General features: G+C 37.5%; 2 protein-coding genes across 2 annotated transcripts in view; one reads left to right on the top strand and one right to left on the bottom strand.

The window, feature by feature from the left end:
• Positions 1-23,077, bottom strand: part of CPNE4 (copine 4) — a 358,320-nt gene that overhangs the window by 323,496 nt on the left and 11,747 nt on the right. The window lies entirely within an intron of this gene.
• ACP3 (acid phosphatase 3) lies at positions 2,663-21,893 on the top strand. Its single transcript, XM_010313149.1, has 11 exons — positions 2,663-2,776; positions 8,682-8,777; positions 10,185-10,271; positions 11,113-11,265; positions 13,915-14,013; positions 15,486-15,590; positions 16,613-16,745; positions 18,137-18,219; positions 20,023-20,129; positions 20,703-20,872; positions 21,775-21,893. Exons 1-11 carry the CDS (start codon positions 2,663-2,665, stop codon positions 21,891-21,893), a joined length of 1,266 nt encoding a protein of 421 aa, XP_010311451.1.

The raw sequence follows: 23,077 nt of genomic DNA, 5'->3' as shown, positions 1-23,077 counted from the left end.
AAACCAATATTTTTCTTTTCTTTCCCTTTTTCAGCTCAAAAAAACCCTTGAAATAAATGACAGCAGATAAATCCAAACTAGATTAAGCGCTGATCTTCAAATTCAGTCAGTGACAGAACCTGAGCTGTTTCCCCATGTAAGCAGTATGGTCTGTGAGTGCAGGCAGGAGTTTCATATCTGGCTGCCTTGACTGCAATGACTTCCACCCTTTCAGTGTGTACGTTGTGTTTCACTAGCAGCAGTTACCTAAGGTAACCCTTGCATACATTAAAGTGTAGGTTCTTTTGCAACCAGTCTGCTTCAAAGCCAATCTAGCTATGCTTCAGCAAGCCTTCAAGATAGATACATGCACTTAAAATGGACAATTGCGTTTAAGCTAATTCTACTTAATATCCTAATTTCATAATTAAAATATATGCCAATGAGCCAAATTAACATAAAGATGATTCAAATTCTTTAGGTCCAGTTGCATTATGATGCTTGGACAACTGTAACTAGACTGACTTAGGAATGATATTTTTTATTTTGAAGCAACTTTTCTCAAAAAGGGTAAGGAGTTAATTGCTGCAGAATACGACAAGTTTATAGCTGCCAAATGCACAGTAGAAATGGAGACAAGACAAGACAAGCAAAGAAATTTTCAAATGAAATACATGCTACCAACATACTTACAGATTACCTGTAGGATTCCTACAGTACTCTATCTTAACCACTATGGCATGTGAATGAGGGTGTAGAGGTTTATTTAAGATGTTGTGGTGCCCATTCTTTTGTGCATAACAAAATCCCACTAGTCAAGTAAACATGCCAAAGGGAAGAGTGAAGCCACAGAAAGCAGAGCTCTTTATCATATGCTTGGTATTGGGTTGAAATCTCATTTTTTAAGAGATGTTAGCAAAGATTTTCTGTAAAATGCAGTTGTTATATATTTTCAAACATTCCTGAATCATGCAATCCAGCATCACAAAAAAAAGTGAGTTCATATCTAAAGTGAAGTTACTATGAGGGTTCCATAATAATTAAACTTGCATTAGTCATAGTCACTCATCAAAGAAATACAATAAACCAGCCAATCTTATAAAAACTAATCAGTTATGAATTTCATGGTAAGAGCTTAGGAAGGACAAGAAAAAATTCTGAGAGCCATCAAGGATTCCTGGATCCTAAAAGCTTAGGAACTACCAATTTAAAAAGTTATATAGATTTACAAAGTAGGACATCCTTTCTTGATTTTTGAGGCATATTAAAATATTCTAAAAAAAGTATATTTTATAACTGGAACTCTGAAGTAATAGAGGAAGATGATCAGCTTACATTTGTTTTCAGAAAGACAAAGTATTATATATTTATGAAGTATGAATTACTCTCTTACACCTTCTGCATAGGCCAAAATTACACCAGAAGAGACTAAAACAGGGGGTGGGGACATAACAGTGGAGGAAGAAAGAAGTTCAGGAAAGTGCTGAAAACTGGGTGTAGATTGACAAGAGAGATGGGGAAGCCTGGGAGCTGTGGTCCTCCTCCCTTCCACTCCCATCTGTCAGAGGAAATGGATACACAATGGTGAGTCACATAACTCAGAGAAGAGAGCTCTTGTGGCTTAGTGTGATTTAGGGCCCTAGAGACAGAATTTCTGGTAAATGGTAAGATACCTGATGTAGAGAATACTGTTGCAGAGAGCTCAACAGAAGACCCTGAGACAGGGTTGGGTATGACAGGAATGGGATGACTCAGACAATACAAAGAAGATCTTAAGTTTAGAGAACTCTACAGGTCTCTGCAAATTGTAATCAATTACTCAGAAAATCCTTATGAAATCAAGTCTAGAAGTGTTGTTATTCTTATTTCATAGAGAGGAAGTCAGCAGAGCCAAGCTGGGTAATCTTCTCAAAGCCAGTGAGCTACTGTTAGAAACAGAGTTCTTAATCAGTAACAATAAAAATGTAAGCTCTGGGGCTTGTTCACAAGAAACTTCTTAGAGAACTGAGGCCAAAAAATACTTGACATAAGCAGTTACAAAAGGGGAAGTATAGATATCCTCCAAGGGAAAACAGAAGCAACACACACAAACTGAAGAGCACATAACTGCCCAGCAAAGAGCTTGAAGAACATACTTGTTGCAAGGTTTATTTAATTATTTTATTTGAGGGACTGGTAATTTTAACCTACTTGAAGTGTTGTTTGAAATAATTATTCTGATTTCACAGTGACAACGTAGAAGAGGAAAGAAAAAAAGGAGGGGAGAGAAGCTGAAAAGAGAAAAGAGAAATAGTGTTGCCTGGCTCTTGGTTCCGAGTTCATCCTCTGGGCTGTGCTATAGTTTGGAAAAATTCCAGGCCCTGAGAACTGGAAACAGAACAGGTAGGTTGAAACATTAGGAACGCCTAGCAACTCCTTCGTCTTTTAACCTCATCCTTACACTCCAAAAGAGAAAAATATCACAGAGAAAAAGGAGCTGAATTATGATTTGATTAAATAGAATGTAAACGGTAATTTGAAAACAAAGGGCGATGCAATTTGTTGCGTAGTCACACAACATTCCTGTTGGATTTGAAATTCACCGGCAGCAGTTCCACCCCTTTTGAAAGTACAGCCCGACGTCAGGGCTGTTCAGCCTAAGCAGCTGCTGGAGCTACGAAGCCTTTTTTCATCCTCTGCCAGGATGGGAGTGATACGGCTTCCCAACTCGTCTAGGATCCTGTGTTTTTCTATTCATATTATCCTCATTCTGCTTCAGCAGACTACTGCAGAAAGAGAACTGAAGTTTGTGGTTGTAGTAAGTAGATTTGTTTTCTGTTTTGTTGCGGGGAATACAGGGAATTTGATATGGCTGTCGAATCAAACAATGTGTGCAGTTGCTTTGTCTTTTTTTTAGACTTAGAAATAATTACTGCTGCCCTTTTGGTTACTGAGTTTAAAGACTTTACTTCAAGAAGATAAAAAGGAATTTTCATCTCCTAACCCCCAGTTATTATTGCAAGATAACTGAACAACTTAGCTTTATGGTAGACGCATAGTGCACAAGAGTTAAGAGATCTGAGGTCTAGTTTACCCGTGCTTGTTTAATTTAGCTGACACTGTTGCATAGTCTGAGAGCTGGTGATTATGGCCTACCTTCTCTGCACTTGAAAGCTGAAACTTAAGATGTTACAGAAGTTACCACATAAACAAAAGTATTTTCCATTTCAGAATAACTGAATTGGCACAGCAGCATACTGAGAAACAGAAATAGGCATTTTTAGAGATTTGAGATAAATGTTGCATTAACTACAGTTGGGTTGAAAATAGACTGTAATTGGGTTTTGGCTGGGCCATTTCTTATTGTAAAGTAACTAGACACTATTTCAATGTCACTTTCCCCAGTAGCTCAGGTAAAAGAGAAATTAATTCGATGAAATAATTTGGCTTGTGAAGGTTGCATCATAGTCCTTTTCATTCTAATTTCTTTGTTTAATAAGAGGTATACTGAGAAAGAAGAGTCAGTCTAAAGGGATCTTTTCAATATAAAGTTGCGGGGCTTGGAATTCACATTTAAAAACAGGAATTTCAAGATCTTCCACCTTTCTTTATTTGAGACATTATGTGCACATACAGATAAGAGACAGAAGTACTGTGTCCAAAACACATCATCTAGCTCTAGATAAAGCATTTCATATCTAGTTCTCTATTGGCTGCAGTAGAGATGTGCCACTTGGAGAGAGGCCAGAGTGCACAGGAAAAACCAGTTCCTATTCCTGCCGAGGCTTATTGCTCTATCAGACACTACACACAGCAAGGATTCAACACTAATTCCAATAGTGTTCTGTGTATAGCAATATACTTAAACGTTGTTTCAATGATAAGAGGGAGAACTGGACACACAGATGAAATCAGGCAGTCAGAAAGCCTTGGAGAATTAACTCTTTGAAGGGAAGGAGACTTTTAGTTAATTGCAGTTGTTATTGTGTTCTAACAAGCAATGGTTTTGCAGAAAGAGTTACAGGAAATGCTCACCATTATGGACACAGAGGCTTCCTATCCAAAAATCAACTGCTTACCACAGCTACGCAGCCACCTTCCCCACCTACAAAAAAAAAAAATTTATAGGGTAGCTTATCACAATTCTTATTAAATAATAAGTAAATTTCATTTAAACTTTCTTTTATCCCTGATACTTTTCCTCAAACTGACCAATCTGCCTAAAAAGTTACAATAGGTTTAATCTTATTATCAACATACATTGCTTTTCTCAAGGCATGGTTTCTGTGTGTTCGATTGAATTTTTCCTTCTGAACTCACTGATTAACTTTTCATGGGAACAGAATTGCTAGCATAAATATATAGGATAAGAATTTGCCCCAAAACATTTCACTGATATAATGAGACATAATGAGGCTATGGCTACAGTCAAGGTAAGTCTAAAAGGCATCTTTCTGAGAGAATTCAATAGCCATTTTCCAGCTGTACTCTGTAAGTTGCTATGTTTTCACCTGAGAGTATTACTGCATTGTGAAAAAGTGTCATAATGACTTTTTAAAAGTTTCTTAGCAGAATTGCACAATACAAAATACATTTCCAGGGAAGAAAAAACAGACAAATTTTCCCTTTGGCTCACTTCTAGAATTGTGCTATGTTCTGGGAAGATGTCTTGCTCTCTCCTCACGATTTCCATCTTTGTGCTGATTCGGTGCATTTTGATTATTGGCCACAAGTCCTTAGGGCTGAAAAGCTCTAATTCAAGCCAATTTGTCAAAATGCTATTTTAATTTTCTTTCTCACATGTAAACATTAGCCTTCAACATAGTTCTTGTGCACTGAATTTAAACTAGACATAAGAGAAGAAAATAGGAAATAGGTAGGACCATCGGGTACCCAAGTTAGAAACAAAATACTGATTTATTGCCTCTGTATATAAAGAAGTTCTACCTCTAACTTCTGCCTCCACACAGGCACTCATTTCACCTGTCATACATACAAAGTGGTGTGGTTTCTGAGGTACTGTGATTTCATCACTGCTTTCTTCTTGTAACTCAGGACAGGAAGTGTTGACTAAACATGTTATCTATTTGTCTAATCAACCCAAGCCATTTGAAACCTTGACTAAACATGCTCAGTATTTCTGCATCTATGATTTCCCTGAACTGGCAGCATGACTGGTTCCATTTCTCTCTTGTTTCTTCATTCCTATTGCTGGCTTCAGAATAAGAAATCTTTTTGTTTGAAGTTAGGTCTGTCAATAAAAATGTCTGTAAGAGGCTCACTATTACTCAGAGACAGATAATTCGCTGTAATTCATGGCATTTCTGAATGAAGGTGTTGTATACACTACACATGCCATATTCTCAGTTCATCCTCTCCTCCGCACCAGTTTTTCTCCAATATGATTTTTCACCTGATAGCAATGGAAGCAAATGTTGGCCAAAATCTGAGTCCTGTGGCCATTTTGATCCGAAGTGGTCACCTTCACAAAGTTCCAAAGAGTGAATGGGAGAACCCAGACACCAAATCAGGTTCAAGCTGTATTAGAGTTGCAGGAGAGGGTATCCTATCCCTCTATTGCTTTTGAGAACTGACAGAGGTGAAGCACTTTGGATAGAAGTGTTGAAATGAATACATCAAACAGGTGTGCTTTGCTCTTTTTGTGTGCATCCTTCTTGCCCTCTCTGCCTTCTTCATTTCTAGAGTCTTTTCACCTTTTACAATGCGTCCTGGTTCCTTTTCTCTCATCCTGCCATGTTCTATGTCTTCTGAAAGGTTGGGAAGCCAATCTGTAGGCCAGGAGTAATAAATGCTGCAGCACACATATTTTTAAATTAATTTGAAGGATCAAGTCCTTTTTAACAAAATCCAGATGATGAGTGTTGAGAAATACACGTTGATGAGCAAGGAAAGCTTTGTAGGAATACATTTTCTTTCCCTAACAGTATCAGGTCTTCTAATGAAAAAGACAAATTTTCAAATAGACAAGCTCTTCTTAGAGTTTTAAATTTAAAAAAAAAAAAACAAAAACACCCTCTTAAAATGTAGTTGACTATGACTGAACATTTAGGTTAAGTGGTTGTTTATAAGGTCATTGTTTCATTTCCAACTGCAAATGAAGCAAGGTCATTTTCAGAAGTAGCAAGCAAGGAGGTTTGAGAACAAACAAAAAATCAATCGGCTGAGAAGTTTAGTCCTTCAATTCCTAAAACCAGGATTCTGCTCTTAAAAGTATTTGTTTCTTCCTTGCTACTTCCAGCTTAGGGTTAATATCATATTTATATGTCATTGTGCAATGAAGATACAGAAATACAAACAAGGAACTGAACTTTCTTCTATTTTCTGTGGACTTAAAGAAGCTGTGCTGCTTTTTAGAAGAGAACACCTTCCATTGCTTCCATTTCTTAAGGTTACAAAGAGAGAAAATATTTTTCTTTACATCTCCTGCTCCCATATATATTTTAATATCCTTTGAACTTGATCTCTTTGCCCTCTCATCTTTGTTCAGGTAAAATGCTACTCTGTTCTGGCTTATTGAAAGTTTTTAGGGGTTGACCGTTGTGACAGTGAAATACACACTGAGAGTTATATCGCACATTGATTATAAAGCATCATAAACCAGTATTTAAAATCTAACATATTTTCAGTAATTTTTCAATAATAAAAAGGACATATTTATTGGCCAAGTGTTGATCCATTGCTACGTATTGCCTAAAAAATAGTCATTTAATCATGTAGTCAGTTTGAGCAACTGTTAGTTACTCATAAAAAAGCTTTGTTGTGATGCTGGATAATTTAACAAGAAAGTATGCAGCTACATTGTAATTGGGAATTTAACCTTCATTCTTTACAGAAGCATCAGCTTGTCCAGAAAAGCTAATGAATCCCACCTGACACCTGTGTATGTCAGCATGTCAAAACACCAAGGAAATAAGCAGTGACACAAAAGTCCTCCTCACTCATTTTTCTTGCATGCAGCTGAATCAATCATCAGACAATGTAGCTCTTTTCTTATTCTCCTGTTCACTAGAGGCGCACTGAGAAATTATTATACAGAGCCAACTGAGATTCCAGATTATTCAGAAAGACATGTACAAAACTAAAAATTGCAAAGAGAAGAAAAAAAATATTTAAGAAAGATTTTATGAACTGTTTTGCTGTATTTGAACTAAAAAATCAAAGGTGGGTTTTTTTCCTTGAAATTGTGCAATTTCATGTTGATCAACGTGTTGATGATGCTGGTGAAAAAACCTCCTTGATTTTCTGAAAAATATTCATTTGAGATTGGCCACATCTTCAGTGACATTCAACTAGCAAAGCAAAAAAAAAAAAAAAGCAGTTTTCTACATGGTTCTAATGGTAACATCTACTCTAGCAAACCTTGCTGTCTATTGTAGAAAATGAACAGAGGGAGCAATCCAATTATAGTTGCCTTTAAAGGACAGTATTTTCTATCTCTGAAGTACCTGCTCTAGCCCAGGTTTGTGCACATTAGTACAGAAGGCTGATGAAAAGGGCGTGTGTTGTAATTAAAACATTAAGCCACACTGCTTGTGTTTACTTTTAAAAATACAAACATAACACACCACTCAGTGGGAGTGGCAAACTAACTAGCGTGCACAAACCTCTCTGATGTTTGGGCAAGAGTGATGTGGCTTAATGAGGCAATGGAGAGTATTAATTACAATCAAGCTATATACCGGTGAGGTATTATGGAATAAATGTCATTTTATGAACAAATACACCATGCTTCCACATCGTCATTTCATTCTGCAAAGTCTGGAATGAGGTTGGTTACATGAACATTGATACAAGATTGTCTGGAGCCCTGTGAATTTGTATTCCAGCATTTCCTTTCACGTGAAACTTCTGTGGACTTCATTTTTCTAAGCCCACACATGACATACTTAGGGAGGGTAATTCAGAGTTTCTCAGAACTATTTAATCTAGGGTTGGCACTTTCTTTGTATGCTGGAATAAAAATACAAAAAGGCTCATTTAAGGTTCCTGATGTAAAGATCATATGATTGAACATATCACACTAATATCAACCGTGCTGGAGTGTCCAGGATAGGAAAGCAACCAAAGTCTTTGCTCTCACTGAATTTATCAGAAAAAAAATCCTACAGGCTTTCAAAAATACTTTCATACACGTACGTAAAAGTATTAATAAATATTAAGTAAGCAGTTAACAGTGTATTAACAGTGTAAATGTTTATACTTTTTCATCTTTATATTTTAGGATGATTGAGAAATCAAACATAAGATCCATGTGTACATGGACTTACTTTGAAAGATACTGCTATGAAAAAAGCAGTTACCAAAAGTTTCAAGTGTCTATGCTAAAGTAATTAAATACTCATATAAGCACATCAGTAACTGCTTTAATATTCAGAGGTGCTGAGCATCCAAAATTCAGTCAAATTTCTTGTCTAGGTGCCTAGCTATGGATGTAACCTCAGCATTACCATCTTGGCTGATTAATTTTATGTTCTAGGAGGAAGAATCATTGGGATCATGCCCATTAAATTCCTATATAATTATACCTATTTTTGTCTGTAAAGAATGTATTACAATCCTACCTGACTAGGTTTCTGCAGACTCTCCAATATTTCTGTTGGAAAAATGGCACTGGAAGTATAATGTATGCTCGAGTTCTAGCAAGGTAGGAAAGGAATGTTAACAGTAACTAACTCGATTTTTTTTATTGGTAATATTGTTAGGTTTTCCGACATGGTGACCGAACACCAATTGTAAACTTTCCAACTGATCTACACAAAGAAAGTGAGTGGCCCCAAGGATTTGGACAACTTACCAAGGTATGTTGACTTTCTTAGAAGCACTTATATAGGCTACTAAAATAGGAAGTGGGCAGATTTTTTTACATGTGTCTCAGAAACATTAGCAAATCCCAAGTACTGATAGTTGGTATTAGCAATACTCCATAATTCATAAACATTTTTGCAACATTATTCATCTAACTACTGTTAAATTGAAATCTTGTTCATCATAGGTTTATAACTACCTTCCTAAAAGCAACAACTTCCTGATAGTGTGTCTGCATACAAATAAATGGCAAGTTTAAACATTGTCTATACTCTTAACATTGATGAAGATCTAACGACCACTAAGCACTCAGCCCTGTGACAGGGTAAAAGAATGACACCTGCCCGCCAGGTCAAGTGGTGAGTCCACATCTTATTTGACTGGCAACCACCTACTCACAAAACAAGAGAAGTCTTGCAGGAGAAGGTTTTCTCTGGGGACAATCTGTCTTCTGATAAGGCTGCTTTCAGCCCAGAGTTTCACTAGGACATACTGAACCAACTTCTTGCTCTGGTATTTCACCATCATGCATTAGCTCTTTATCTGTATTTGACATTTGAAATTCTGGAGCAAAGAGAGGCCAATGCATTCCCTAATAATACTTCACCATGATGCAGAAGCATGGATCAGAGACAAATCAGCATTTAGTGTTTGAAGTAAGGATTGAAAGATCTGTAAAATTGAGACACACAGACAACTCCTTACTATCCTTGGATACATAGCTTATGTTCTAAGAAGAAAAAAATTTCTGCTTTGGCACAGATTTTTTTTTTTGAGAGCTTTTTGCTATTTTATAATCTTTTTAGCAACAGTAGTAAGAATGTACTTCTCTGACACTAAAAGTTAAAAAGTTCAGCTCACAGCTTTGGAAATGAATAACAGAAAAGACAGGGTTCAGTCTAAGGCAACTGCGGGTGCACTAAGGCAGAGATGGAAGAATGTTACTTAAGACATGAAATGCAAGCCACAAATTTATCAGGTTGATCAAACAGCAGAGCAATTACAATAATAAATACTGGGTTATCAATCATCCTTTCTCAGCTGTCACTAACTGACATACACTTTACAATGGTGATCATTAATAACTCCAGGAGCATCTAAAGAGCTACAGCACTGTGGAAACAGTATTTGTATAGAACCAGGTGCACTGCCTTTCCTGTAGCAGATGCTGGAGTCCTAGCATTTCAGAATGTATCATTTTTTCATGGATACAAACGAGTATTTCTATTAAAAATTCTAGATCACCTACAACACATACAATACATTATAGAAACGGTTAATGACCACTTCAAAACTGATTACTGAAGACAAACAAGAAAATAGAAAAGAAACTTCTAGGTTAAGATTCTCCATCTTAAGATCACCCTAATCTAATGGTCATCTGTATGCTTGCCTCACAGACTGGAATGCAGCAGCTATTCGAACTTGGACAGTACACGAGGAAAAGATATTCCAACTTTTTGAACAGCACATACAACAGGCAAGAGGTATATAGCAGAACTGTCTGGAGAACATTTGTCTTGCATAGCAGGACTATGGACTTGTACTAGATAAAAGCACATCATCATATTAATGTCATTAATGGAAAAATTAAGGTAATAGAAGAACATTTTTGAAAGTCAGGCTTTTATGTCAAGGTAAAAACATAGACTGAAGTCTAACTTTCCGTTCCTACATTCACTTTGAGTCTTCCACTGCCCAGGCTTCCAGGACTGACCAGCTCCACACCACTGAATGAACTGGGAATTTATACATTGTGAGCTAATGTTTTTCTACCTTGCTGAAAGGTGAATGCATATCCAGCCATGTGATGTGCCATGCTCACATACTCCATCTTGTAAAACAGAGGTCTAACAGTTGTTTGGATGTCCTTGTCATATGGTAGAGATCTATTGTGGTGAAGATACCACTACCATTTTGGTCAATACATGAGGGATGCATTGATGGGAAGGCTTAAAAGACTATAGCTTTGCCATGCTTCCAAGAGAGCTTTACAGTTTTAAGTGCCTTCATTCCTGACGTATAGCAGATGGATCGTATCCACCTTCCTCTGAATCTCAGAAGATGGAGAGTTTCCTTCTTTTAAATCATGCTTTCTTATTCTTCTTAGTTCAGTCTGAAGGTTAGATTCCAAATTGAAAGATGCTTTGGCAATTCCATTTATGCAAATGAAGTAGGGCCCTAGAAAGCTGAGTTAAGGTTTCACTGTTTTGACTTCATGCAAAAACATAAAACCGAAAACAAGAAGCCAGGAATGATGAGTTGGATAAAATTTGTTATTTTTATTGTTTCCATTGTCTTTTTAACTCTTTGCCATTTTATCTTCAGTTTTATATCCAAAGTACAGACTATGATCGCACCATTATGAGTGCCCAGTCATACCTTTCTGGCCTCTTTCCACCAACTAGCAGCCAAATTTGGAACCCAGAGATTCTCTGGCAACCCATCCCAGTTCATATTTTTCAAAAATCAACAGATCGGGTGAGTACTGGCTGGACACTTCCTATAATGCCTTAAACTTTCCCAGCAGGAAACAAGAGAAAAAAGGAGGGGGGGAAGCTAAAAAATATTTTCTATTCTCTTTGAGTTCAATCTAATAGAAAACATCAACTGCAGCTACTGGCTGACAAGCATGTCATAGGTCAACTGTAATAGCTGCATGAAAATCCTCCTTCTATAGTTACAGAATACCTGAATTGTCATCCACACTACCATTTTCTTCAAGGTACAGCTCTAACATTTCTCCTGGCGAAGACACTTTTGTGCATTGTAGGGAAGTTGCCCTAAACCTTTAAAGACAACAAGTACTTTTCCAAGCACCCATCACTTAGACTTCCCCTCCTTGGCAAGTTTGTTCCATAGTTTATTCAAGGAATGGAATTGTCACCAGTCACTGTAATGACCTCTCAATTATTACTTTCCTATTCTTGTAGCACTTAGGTACCTTAATTACAGACAAGGGCCCTTTCATGCTCAGTGCTATACAAACGTTTAATGAAACCCTAGCACTTGCCTTGCAGTTTGTAATAAGAGCAGACCTACCTGAATGCTAGGTCTTGTAGAAGTTTTACTATATGCAGCTCTCCCTGACTGACTCAGGTTTAGATTTTAATTTTACTGGTTCCTGTGACAAGGACTGCATAAGGAACAGTGTGTTGAATAAGAACAAAAAGTTATAAAGTCCAATGACAGAAAGACTAATTTTCTTCTGCCTTTGAGGACAGAAGTTGACTTTAAAGGAAATGTGTACAAAAACTCTATTAAATAACTGCCCGTCCAGTCACCAACATCAGAGGATGGACCCTGTCATTAGGGGGTGGCCACACCTGCCTCCCACCAGCATTCCTCCATTCTTGGAGGCCATGCTTGAAAGCATGTACAGAGAGAAAGGGTTTCCACAAACTGGATTACACACTATGTGATTCAGCTTGAAACTTGAGTATGTCCTAAACATAAAAGAATGTCACTGTTATTTAAACGTGGAACACTAAGGGAAGTTCTTTCACCAGAAGACATGAAAAAGCATCAAAGAGGTCAGAGCTTTAGCCAAATAAAACCTCAAAGCCCTTAGGGGAATCACAGTGCAGTGCAATGACCTGTTTGGAGAAGGCAAGCTCATTTGTAGGAATCTCTAGTACCTCATCACTTCTGCATCTGCTTCAGGAGTGGGTATTGATGTTTCACTGAAACACATCTCTGTGGCAACTCAAAATTCCTGTTAAATATGCAAACCATCTGGAAAAAACATTGTTCCCTTGTTAAACCAAGCAGATGTTTGAGCCCTAAACACCACAAAGTGGGAAATTGAGGACAAGTACAATCCTGTATAAAAAACCTAATCACAGTTTACTTTTCAGCCACTGAGATCTATCAAGACCTGACAGGCAAGAGTACTGAGTACTGCTTAATGAGGCCAAAGGGAGTGCTTAATTAATAACACCTAGAGGGGGATAATTAAGCCATACAGCAAGAGAAACATTTGTTAATGCGTAATTAAACAACATTCCCCAGGTTCATATTGCAGTTTTGAGCCTTCATCCTTCAGTGTGCTGCTGTTACAGAAAAAATGCACCTTTGGAAATCTGTCCAAGTGAAAGTGTGCTAGTGTCAGTTGGTGGCTGCTGCAAGCTTCATCTTGATAAAGAGAAAAGAGAAGCAATGGAAGTGCAGTCTGCTAATGTTCAGCCCAAGACAGAGTAGACCTCCTTACACATACATAGTCCACAGATACTGAATGGAGTCTTCCTAGCAGCATCTACACAGAGGTTTCTCCACTGTATATTAAATCAGTTCCTTGACATGATTTGTATGGTTACAGGATAATACTAGTGCTGGGTCAAAAATGCTCTAGTGATGTCACATAAAGTGCTGAATGAGCTCGAGCTTATTTTGCTCATCATACCTTTTTACTGACACTTTATGCTGGATCAGGTATCATCTGTCCTTCTGCCATTGGCATAAAGCGTATTTGCCAGAGCACAGAGTTTGATGGACTCATATATTACACATGGTTCAGCTCAAATATGTACTAACAGGTGACCTCATTATGCATACACTTGGGAGTTATTAAAAGTGAACCATATCCCTAAACAAGAACAGAGCCATTAGGGTCATAGCTGTTTGATATTTCAGGAGCACAATTTATTTGTCACTCTCATTTTGAGTTCTGTCCGTTAAGTGGTACTTAAAATGTTTACCATAATATGCTGCTTACCTCCAAAGAGATGAGAGCAGGATGTGTAGATGGAGAAGCAATTCAGATTCCAGTACCAGGTGGACTCAAGTTGCATCTGGAGGGATTCAGAAATTAAGAGGAAAATGGTAGCTTTTTAAAATTCCTGATCATGGATCCTGATCCATTTCCCAAAGAAATGTCCCTGAATCAGTTAAACTGAGGGAAATCGAGCTTTCATAGCCAAAGTAGCCACTGAAAAAATCAATTTACCACAGTCCATTTCTTATGTTAACTGAATTAATGAACAAGATATCCAAACAAACCATTACGGAGTAGCTGTAGTACGGCCATGAATCTGTCTAACAAATATTAAATCAGCAATTCCAGCAACAGAAAAACTAGAGGTGTGTTGATTAATTCTAGAACTATTCTAAGTTTTACTTCTCTTGTTTCAGAGGCTGCATTTTCCTCTGCCTGACTGTCCCCGTTTTGATGAACTTCAGAATGAAACACAAACATCTAATGAATTTCAAAACAGAATACAACCATACATGGTAAGATAAAATAAAAAGAAAATGAAATCTAAGAAGGAAAGTAATTAAGATGTAGGAGTTATGGAATTGCATTGTTTCCTTTTGCTAAAATGCAAAAAATAAATAAATGCAAAAAAGAATAAACCCTGAGGATGCTCTTAAAATCAGAAATTCAGGCCAATACAGTCAAAAAGTATGTTTGATATGCTTATGCATTTCTCATACTTTTCTATATTAATCTTCTAAAATGTGGATTTAACATTAATTTTCTGAGACTATTTAGAGCTGCATATAATTAAAGTTCAATGATCTGCGGGGAGAAGAAATTTCTGGATGCAGCAATTTCCAGTTTTACAGAATAGTACAAAACCAATTCTAAAAGATCTGCCAAATCTGAAACTTGGGAAGGTTTGTCCCTTCCCACTGTGACTTTCTAAAGTTGACACTGCAAGAGAGAAGTAAAGCAAGCCCAACCAGGCAAACGCTCTGCCTTATGTAAATTTCTCTGAGATGCATTTTGAATCCATCAGAAGAAATGCTTCCATTTTGCCCCTGACACAAGTCTTCACAGTCAGGGATTCAAATTTCCCATTCCAGTGCTGCAGCAGGATGTTGGTACATTGATTGTATACCTGCCTCAAGCAACCATGTTCTTGTGGATAATAATTCCTCTAGTTAGTGAATATTGCTGCTCTGTTGTTTGCCTACCATGCAATTTGTAATAGCACTGCTGCACAAATAAAGCAGGGGTCTTGTGTTCCTCATACCCTGACTGCACCTGCACACATGTTCTCAAAGTCACTTCAGGCTTAGTTCTGGTTTACTTCTAACTTTCTGCTAGCTCAGCTACTCTGGTCCCTCACTCACCTGCCAGGGAGGTGAATTATGACTTCATAGCTATACTCTCAGCTACTAGTATGAAATAGCTAAGATGGGAATAAGGGATATCAAGGAATCCATTTATTCTCCTGTGGTAGCACATAGCAAGAATCCCTATGAGAATTGTTGTAGAACTATTACTTAGATATTCAGCTCCCCTTCAGTTGCAGAAGGAAAACGTAGCTTCCTTTTAAATTTCTTTTTGCCTCATCCTGAATACTTGCCTTAGCTCTCTTTAATTTTCTATTTTCTCCTCACCTTTTTTCTCATGTTCCTTTTCCCTTAGTGCCTTCCTCTCCCTTATACCTGAAGGCTCAAGATGACCGAGGGAGCCTCCTGGAGCAGTCAGAAGAGGGAGAGGAGAGTGTAGCTGACACAGCACCAGACTTATCCATAGCAGAACTGAGAAAAAGCTGTGTCTGAAATAGGGATCAATATCTTGAAATGGTTACAAAATGAAATCTGCAACCAAAATCTTACACTACAAGGGTTTCATCTGTGTAAAATTAAAGACTACTATGTTGCCAGGTTGGGTGCTAATGAATCTGTATGCACATACGTTCCATATGTATTGAGTATTTGTGGTCTATTCTTCACTTTCCCCCCCCCCCCAGGATTTTTTACAAACAATGGCAGTCAACACAGGACTTGAACTAAATAATCTTAAAATACTGGACAACTTCCAGCTCTGGAATACGTATGATACTCTACACTGTGAGGTAATAATAAGACAATAGGGGTCGGGGAAGAAAATAACTCCTAAGTTGGGTTTCAATTAAACAATGACAATGTGGTTTCACAGGAATGAGTTGCCTTTTCTCCTGGATTTTTTTTTAATTTTTTTTTTTTTTAATCTAAGTTCTAATTTAGTGCATTGGTTAAAGATAACCCAAAAACATGATTTACAGCTTGGGAAACTCTTGTTTCCCTTTGATGTTTTATCCTAAAGCACTGGTACCAAAATCCATTCCCTTTATTCCCTCATTTTCCTTCCCAATATGCTGATACAGAATTATTTGAATATGCTCCCTAGGATATATTTATGATTTTTAACAGAAAAATGAAATTATTTGCTTTAACCTATCAACAGGTAAACATCAAAATACTTAGATGTTGAAAATGAGAGCTAAGATTATGATCTATCAGTTAGAAAATTAGGAGATGATGATTGCTCCCAGTGAATAAAATCAGACTGGCCTCAAGCATGGGATGATTCCATTTGGCCCTATTAATTATCAGCAGCACATGAAGGCTGTTGAACATAACCTCCACACACAGAGGCACTTAGACACTGTAAGACACTGTCGCTCTTACATGACCAGAGAGTGACGCTTGTCTGAATATGGCCAGTGATGGAACTGGTATCTGGGCAACTCTGTGGAAAAGACAGGAAAAGTTGGAGCTAGGTTATACTCTGAAGACCCTAAAGGGAAGAGGATAAGACAGATGTCTGCAATCTTTCACACTAGCAAAACCAAAACCATATATCACTATAGCAAGAACACATTATATCTACAAAGGATCCCCTTAACACAGGTGTTTTCCCTCTTCCCATTCATCCTCTTAAGGTTGATCCCCATTCCCACAGAGGGTATTTCAAGGGCACGCTGATGAGTTATACCACACTGAGCAAAGAATTGCAGTACAGCCTGAGAGAGTCCAAATGTAGTAGTGTGAGGCTGGGCAACAGGATGATGGAAACCAGTAGAAGAAAAATTATTTTGTTTTCCTTTATCACTAGGATATTCACAATTATACTCTTCCTGTATGGGCCACCAAAGATGTAATCAACAAGATGGAAAAACTAGCAGAATTGTCCTTATTATCGCTATTTGGGCTTTATAAAACAGAAGAGAAATCACGACTACAAGGAGGTAAATCAAAATGCATAGCTCTCAGAAAGGAGGACACAATGCTTATGATACCATGCAACATCCTGTCACTTTACTCATGCAAAAATATTGATACTGGACCTTGATTTCTAACTATAGATATGGGATGCCATAGTAAGCATGAAAATATGTGCTGAACACCTGCATTTGCATGGATGAGATATTGAAACAAGGTGTAAACATGAATATCTTTAGTTATCCCATAGTTTTTAAGAGATTAGGATTTTAAGAAAGATTATAGAAATCCAAGGGGAAAAAATCAAGTCTTCATGAGCATGATCATTACTTGTCTGACATTAGGTTAGATTAAGTTTAATTTCTGTTTCTCTGACATTTATTCTAATTGTTTCCTGATCTTTGTTTTTCCCTTCAATATACCGGTTATATATTGTGCCAAAACCTTGGCAACACATTAGTAGATCTCTGAGAGACTGATATAAAGCTGGTCCAAAACAGTCTGATCAGAAGATGAGAGATACAAGTTATGCCTATACTGCAAGAACTGCGACTACTGCTTAGCTCCAAAACTGAGACGCACAGGCTATGCACATATGACACTACTTCAGGACACAACCTAAGCATTTATCATGTGGTCCCCAGGTGTCCATGAGCAGGAAACACAAACAAGTAAGCATGAATGTCTGCAGACTGGACCGTTTGGGGACAGGCTTTGTAATGCATTTACCCTAGTCTAAACCTAGGTAAAGCAGCCTCCTCATCTATGCATACAGATCACTGGATCAAGCCATATAGTAATTACAGGCTCAAATCTGCACTAAAGCCCACTAGATGGTAGCTGGCCATATCATCTGGTCAGGATTTTTTTATAGCGTTCAGGGGCATACCAGCTATGCCCTCTTTCCCTAGAATGACACAAATTGTGCTACAGAGAATTTCTGCTGCCCTTATCCCATTGGCTTTAGAATATCTCTGGGCTGGGGAAGGAGTACAAAACAGCTTTGGAAAAAAATGAAGAAAAAATGAAGAATGTGACTTGTTGCAAGTAACCAGTTAAAAATAGTTCTAGAGAGGAAGAGGCTAGCGCAGCTGTCATTATTGCAACACTCCAAACAGACAAAAAAATGGAGAGGAGGTCTCAGCATAACAAAACTGGAAGTGTCATTAGCCCAAATTATCAGGATAGCTCTAGATAATGTCTGTAAATCTTGCCACTTCACTTGACCTGGATGATGAATGATATATTTCACCTCTGTAGTATCTTCTCTCTAGTTATGAAATTGTTGTAAAGCTAAAAAATGAGTATGAGGCCTGAGTAGAGGTCATCTATTTGATACTCAAAATCTTTTGCCTTTTTTGTTTCTGTGAAAAGGTTACATCTTAATTTTCATCTTTCTTGCTGCCATATTTTTAAGGTGTCCTTGTGAATATGATTTTAAATAGTATTAAACAAGCTGCCAATTCCTCAAAACAAAGAAAAATGGAGGTCTACTCTGCAGTAAGTATTTTCATCTTTTATAAATCTTGATATAATTTATATAGTAAAAGACCCTTAAAGGAATAACGAGTATCCCTGTAAGTTAAATGAAAGAATATAATGCAGTTGAATTCAGCTAACAAGGTGAACATCAGTCAGTACAAGAACACAGCAGGAGCATGGATCACACCTCAGCTTCAGTCAAACCGTACTTGTAAAGAAATCTATGTATTTTATCATCCATTTTTTCTGCAACTTTAATGGTGCAGTTTCTATAAGTTGCATCTTTCCTTAAGTGCTCCTAACCCAGAGGTGCTGGCCCATAGCAGAACTTCAGCTGCACCTCCAAACCCTTCCTCTGCTTAGAAAGGGATGATACAGCTGTGGATTTTTTTTTTTTTTTTTTTTTTTTGAGGATGAAGAGGGCCATTTGGGTCAGACCAAGATCCACTTAGCTCATTCATTATCCTGTCTCTAACAATGGCCAACGGCAGGGAAGAATGTAAGAATAATGCCAGCACAGAGCAATGCTTTCCCTGATACAGCCTTCCAGCAATCTGTGGCTTAGGGACTTTCTGAGATAGAATATGTGTCTGTGTGTTTAATAGCACTTGACAGACTTTTTTCCATCCATTTATCCAATCACTTTTTAAATGCATTTATACTTTTGGCCTCTGCAACATCCTGTGGCAATGATTTGTGTGTTAAAAGAAAAAAAAGTACTTCCTTATTTTTTTTGAAACTTAATACTGATTTAGCTTGTTCCTAACATTTCTATTATGAGAAGCAGGGAATAGTCATTCTTTATTCACTTTTCATGGGTCACTTATGAATTTACTATTTTCTGTCACACCTCTTCCATCTTTCTAAGACAGAGTCCTACCCTATTTAATCTTTCCTCATATAGAAACTGCTCAATACCTTAAATCTTTCTTGCTGCCTTTTCAATGTGTTTTCTAGCCCTACTATGTTCCTTTGGAAAAGGAAGAAGTGCATCCAGAATTTTCACTATTGCTATAATGCCTTGGGGCCAAGTATACTCTTGTTTTTGAAACTGATCCATCTAAAAAGTTCCAGATGCTGAATAATAATTAAAATGTAGCTGTTAGACTATAATATAAATAAGCCTAGCAAATACATATATAAAGATGCTTGCAAAATTTAGGCATCAAGGTGTTTGGACTTCCTTCCTTCAGCTCCTCCTCCTGGGATACCCTGCAAGAGGAGGGATGATGGGGAGAGGAAGAGACTGCAGGTGGGTGGGTAACTGATTCCATAAAAATAGAAGCTAAACTGAGATTTTATTGTATAAGTCCAAACAGAAGGAACCACAATTTAAGAAGTTCTGGAGTGTGTGTGGAGGTGAGGAGAATAGTCTTTGTACGCAAGTATTTGTCTGGTATACTATCTAAAAAAAGTATTTGTATCTTCACTTGAAATGTCATAGTACTATCTTATTCTGCCTTAATCTGACCTTGGAACCAAAAACATTCCTGAAGGAAGGAGTAGCAAAATGCACTGAAAAACTAGATTTATTTCTCAGACCACATCTTGCTTTCCCCCAGTATCTCTGACTCCAAAATATTGCCAGATGATGTAAGACACATACTGCAGTAACTCTTTGGAAGTTGTAGCTGTCTGTAGTAATTTGTTAACACGTTTTTCCCAATGGTGAATATACTGAAAATATTTTTATGGTCAAATTTACACAGGTTTTGTTTTATCTTGATTTCCACTCCCTCTCTACTCTTGTCTCATTACTCTGGATAAATGGTAGTTGACTTAACTGACTTTCAAGGATGGATTTTTTTTTTTCCCCAATAGCATGACACCACAGTTGGGGCCCTCCAGATTGCCCTCAATATTTTCAATGGAAAACTGCCACCATATGCTGCTTGCCAGTTCTTTGAACTCTATGAAGAAAGCAGTGGGCAAGTATCTTCTTATCTATGCAAGAACAAGGAGTGTTTGGAATTTGGTTCCCCCTTGCCCCAAATAATTTTCCCCTCAAATACTGTGAGGAGATACAAACTTCTTTTAAACTGATACTTCACTGAGCAGTCCACAGGCAAAAGTTATATTAAAATCAGGAAAAATTATGTTTGCTGGATGTTCATGTATCTGTGTGCTTTGAAAGCTGGGAAGAAGATGAAAACAGGCCTTACCAGCAGAAAGTAAACAGTAAAATAAATTTTCCTGCTTCTTCAAATGATAGCAACATTTCCAAGACATCTCAGGTAAACCAGTTGGCTTAGAATAACCTGGTGCTGTTGCCATTCAAGGAGCCTTCAGAAGGCCCTTTTGAGCGGACTGATGATCTGTGCAGTAATGTAACCAGCTTTGGTAAATTGGGCTTTGCAGATGTCTTTCACAAAGCCTCCATTCTTGAAGAATAGGTTCTAAAGTAGGATGTTAGACCCTAGTTCCAACATTCTGTCTGTAAACAGGAAACTTTAAATTTAAGAACCTTTTTTAAAAAAAATCTTTTCAATGTTGTTAATCAGGCGATATAGCATTGAAATGCATTATCGTAATGACTCTTCAAAGGATCCTTACCTACTCACTCTGCCAGGATGCACCTCTTCTTGTCCACTTGAGAAGTTCGCTGAACTAGTTTCTCCTGTGATTACAGAAAATTGGTCAAAAGAATGTGGGAAGAAAGACAAAACAAAAGGTAGTGTAACAGTTCTGTATTTTCCACGTAAGACATGGGAGGCAGAAATTGTATCAATGGCTCCAAACTTAGTACCTTTCACCCAACAGATACATTGTGTGGACCAGCATTACTGTGGACAGGGAAAGCTGACAGAAATTAAATTTCTCTGAAAATGTTAAGAGTAGACTTGCCCACCAGTGTGAAGGCTATTATTAGCATATTCACATATGGAGCTATCTACAGGCCATGGCCAAAACTAGAGCTCTGCTTGTTGGAAACATCCTACAGAAATATGGGCGTGGGTGCTATGCAAGGAGTCCTGTGTATGTTGGATGATCAGACCTTCTGTGGATGCAAAGCAAAAATGGCTTGCACACGCTCAGTGAGATTGATGCATCTGTGTTTCTGGCACATGTACTATGTATCAAGGATATCTTAACAGAGTGCAGCTGATCCATGCAGACAGAGCAGCCATTTACCTCGGACTACCAGTAGCTGACAGCTGATAACTTCTTCCTGCCCAAATATTACTTCCAGGAGGGAAGTGAAGGGCAAGGCAACACATGCTACTTTCCAATAGTATCTCCCTCTTTCTGCATATATTCAGTATTTTGCTGATCCCTGATGAAACTCCTAGTTTGTATTAACTACACATGGGCCCTCTTGCCCTGTGAAAACCTAGGAGTAAGATTTACCCATGCACAGGAAGCTATCTATGCATTTCCAGGATTGAAGTATATGTTTTTATACTTATGTTGCATCCAGTAAATGCAGGCCATGTGATCTTGCCAGTAATATGAACAAAATGTAACTATATTTCCATTGTACATTTGTAATTAGACTGTTATCTTTGTATCCAAAATTATATACATTTATGTCTTTCATTAACTCCATTTTCCTTTATTGTTTTTCCTTCACAGATATTTTTATTGGATTTGACGTTGCTGTTGGCATTTTGTTCATTTTTGACCTTGTACTGCTCTACCTCCTTTATCATTATGGACGCTGTAGGCGCAGAAACAATTACCAAGACATTTAAAGGGGCGGTAAAAAAATGAAAGAAAGAGCAGCAGGCAATCCTTTAAGTTGCTTATATCCATCAGTTTGCTCTGGCCAAATTAATCTCCAAAGCATATTCAAACTTGAAGAGCTGAGGTATCTGCAGCCTAGCTCCTAAAAGACTAAACATCTGCAGTGAGAAATACTGTAGAAATGTTAAGAATTTACTATTGTAGGAAGATGGAATTACCCCATTTTCTATCTTTAGGTTTTCCACAACTATTAATCACTCTTAAGTCAACCAGCAGGGTGAAGGGATGCTATTGCCTATGCTTTATATATATATATATATATATATATATATATATAATTTCCTATTACCATTTAGCCCTCTGCTTCTCTCTTACCCTGTTCACAGAGTCTTTCTTGAAAATCACACTCTGTAATATTTTCCTTACTTCTTACAAATGACTATTTTGTTGATGCACAGGAAAATGTTTTCAGTGAGCAGAAGCTGCAATTACTGTGTGAAAAAGATTCATACCAGCACTTGGGCATACTGTTTCTGCATTTATTCATGCAAAGTTTTGACCTTTGCCTGCAGCCTGCTTTTCGAAGGAGTTATGCTACTATAGCTCTCACTGAAAGAGTAGAAACTAGGGGGAACTCTGTTGCATATCCAGGCATCAAGCAAGAAGCTTAGTGCGACAGGATCTTGGTCAGTGTCCGCAACTTCAGTAATATGGATAAGTAAATGCATTAAAATCTACTTTCTGTTGCTATATGCTTTCCTATTTTTCCGAGCTCCCAGTCATGAATGATCCTTTGCCCTGCATCTTTTTTACATTGCATTTTTTCTGTGCCCTGCTCCAGGTCCCTTCTATAACCTTATTTTTTTTGAGCCACTCTTAAAATAATTCCTCAAGCTATCACTCTGTTCATCACCTTTCATTTTCATTTACAATAACTCCTTTAGCTCCTTTCTCTGTTCAAAATTCCTTATGTTAGCAAGACTTGCACTGAAAGTAAGAAAACAATGATTCTGCTTTTTGTATGTTGACCTCTTCTGTGCAATATATTTTTTTTAGATTGTAAGCTCCTAAGGGCAGGGAATATGTTTCCATAATTGCTCTCTAGTATCATAAACTAGCATCATAAGCACTAACATTGCTGTGTAAAATACTGCTTATCATCACATGTTTCAAGGGCTGAATCAAATTTTTT

This window comes from Balearica regulorum, chromosome 2 (genome assembly GCF_011004875.1).
Source record: "Balearica regulorum gibbericeps isolate bBalReg1 chromosome 2, bBalReg1.pri, whole genome shotgun sequence".
NCBI lineage: Eukaryota > Metazoa > Chordata > Aves > Gruiformes > Gruidae > Balearica > Balearica regulorum.
This window is presented reverse-complemented; position numbering and strand designations above follow the sequence as displayed.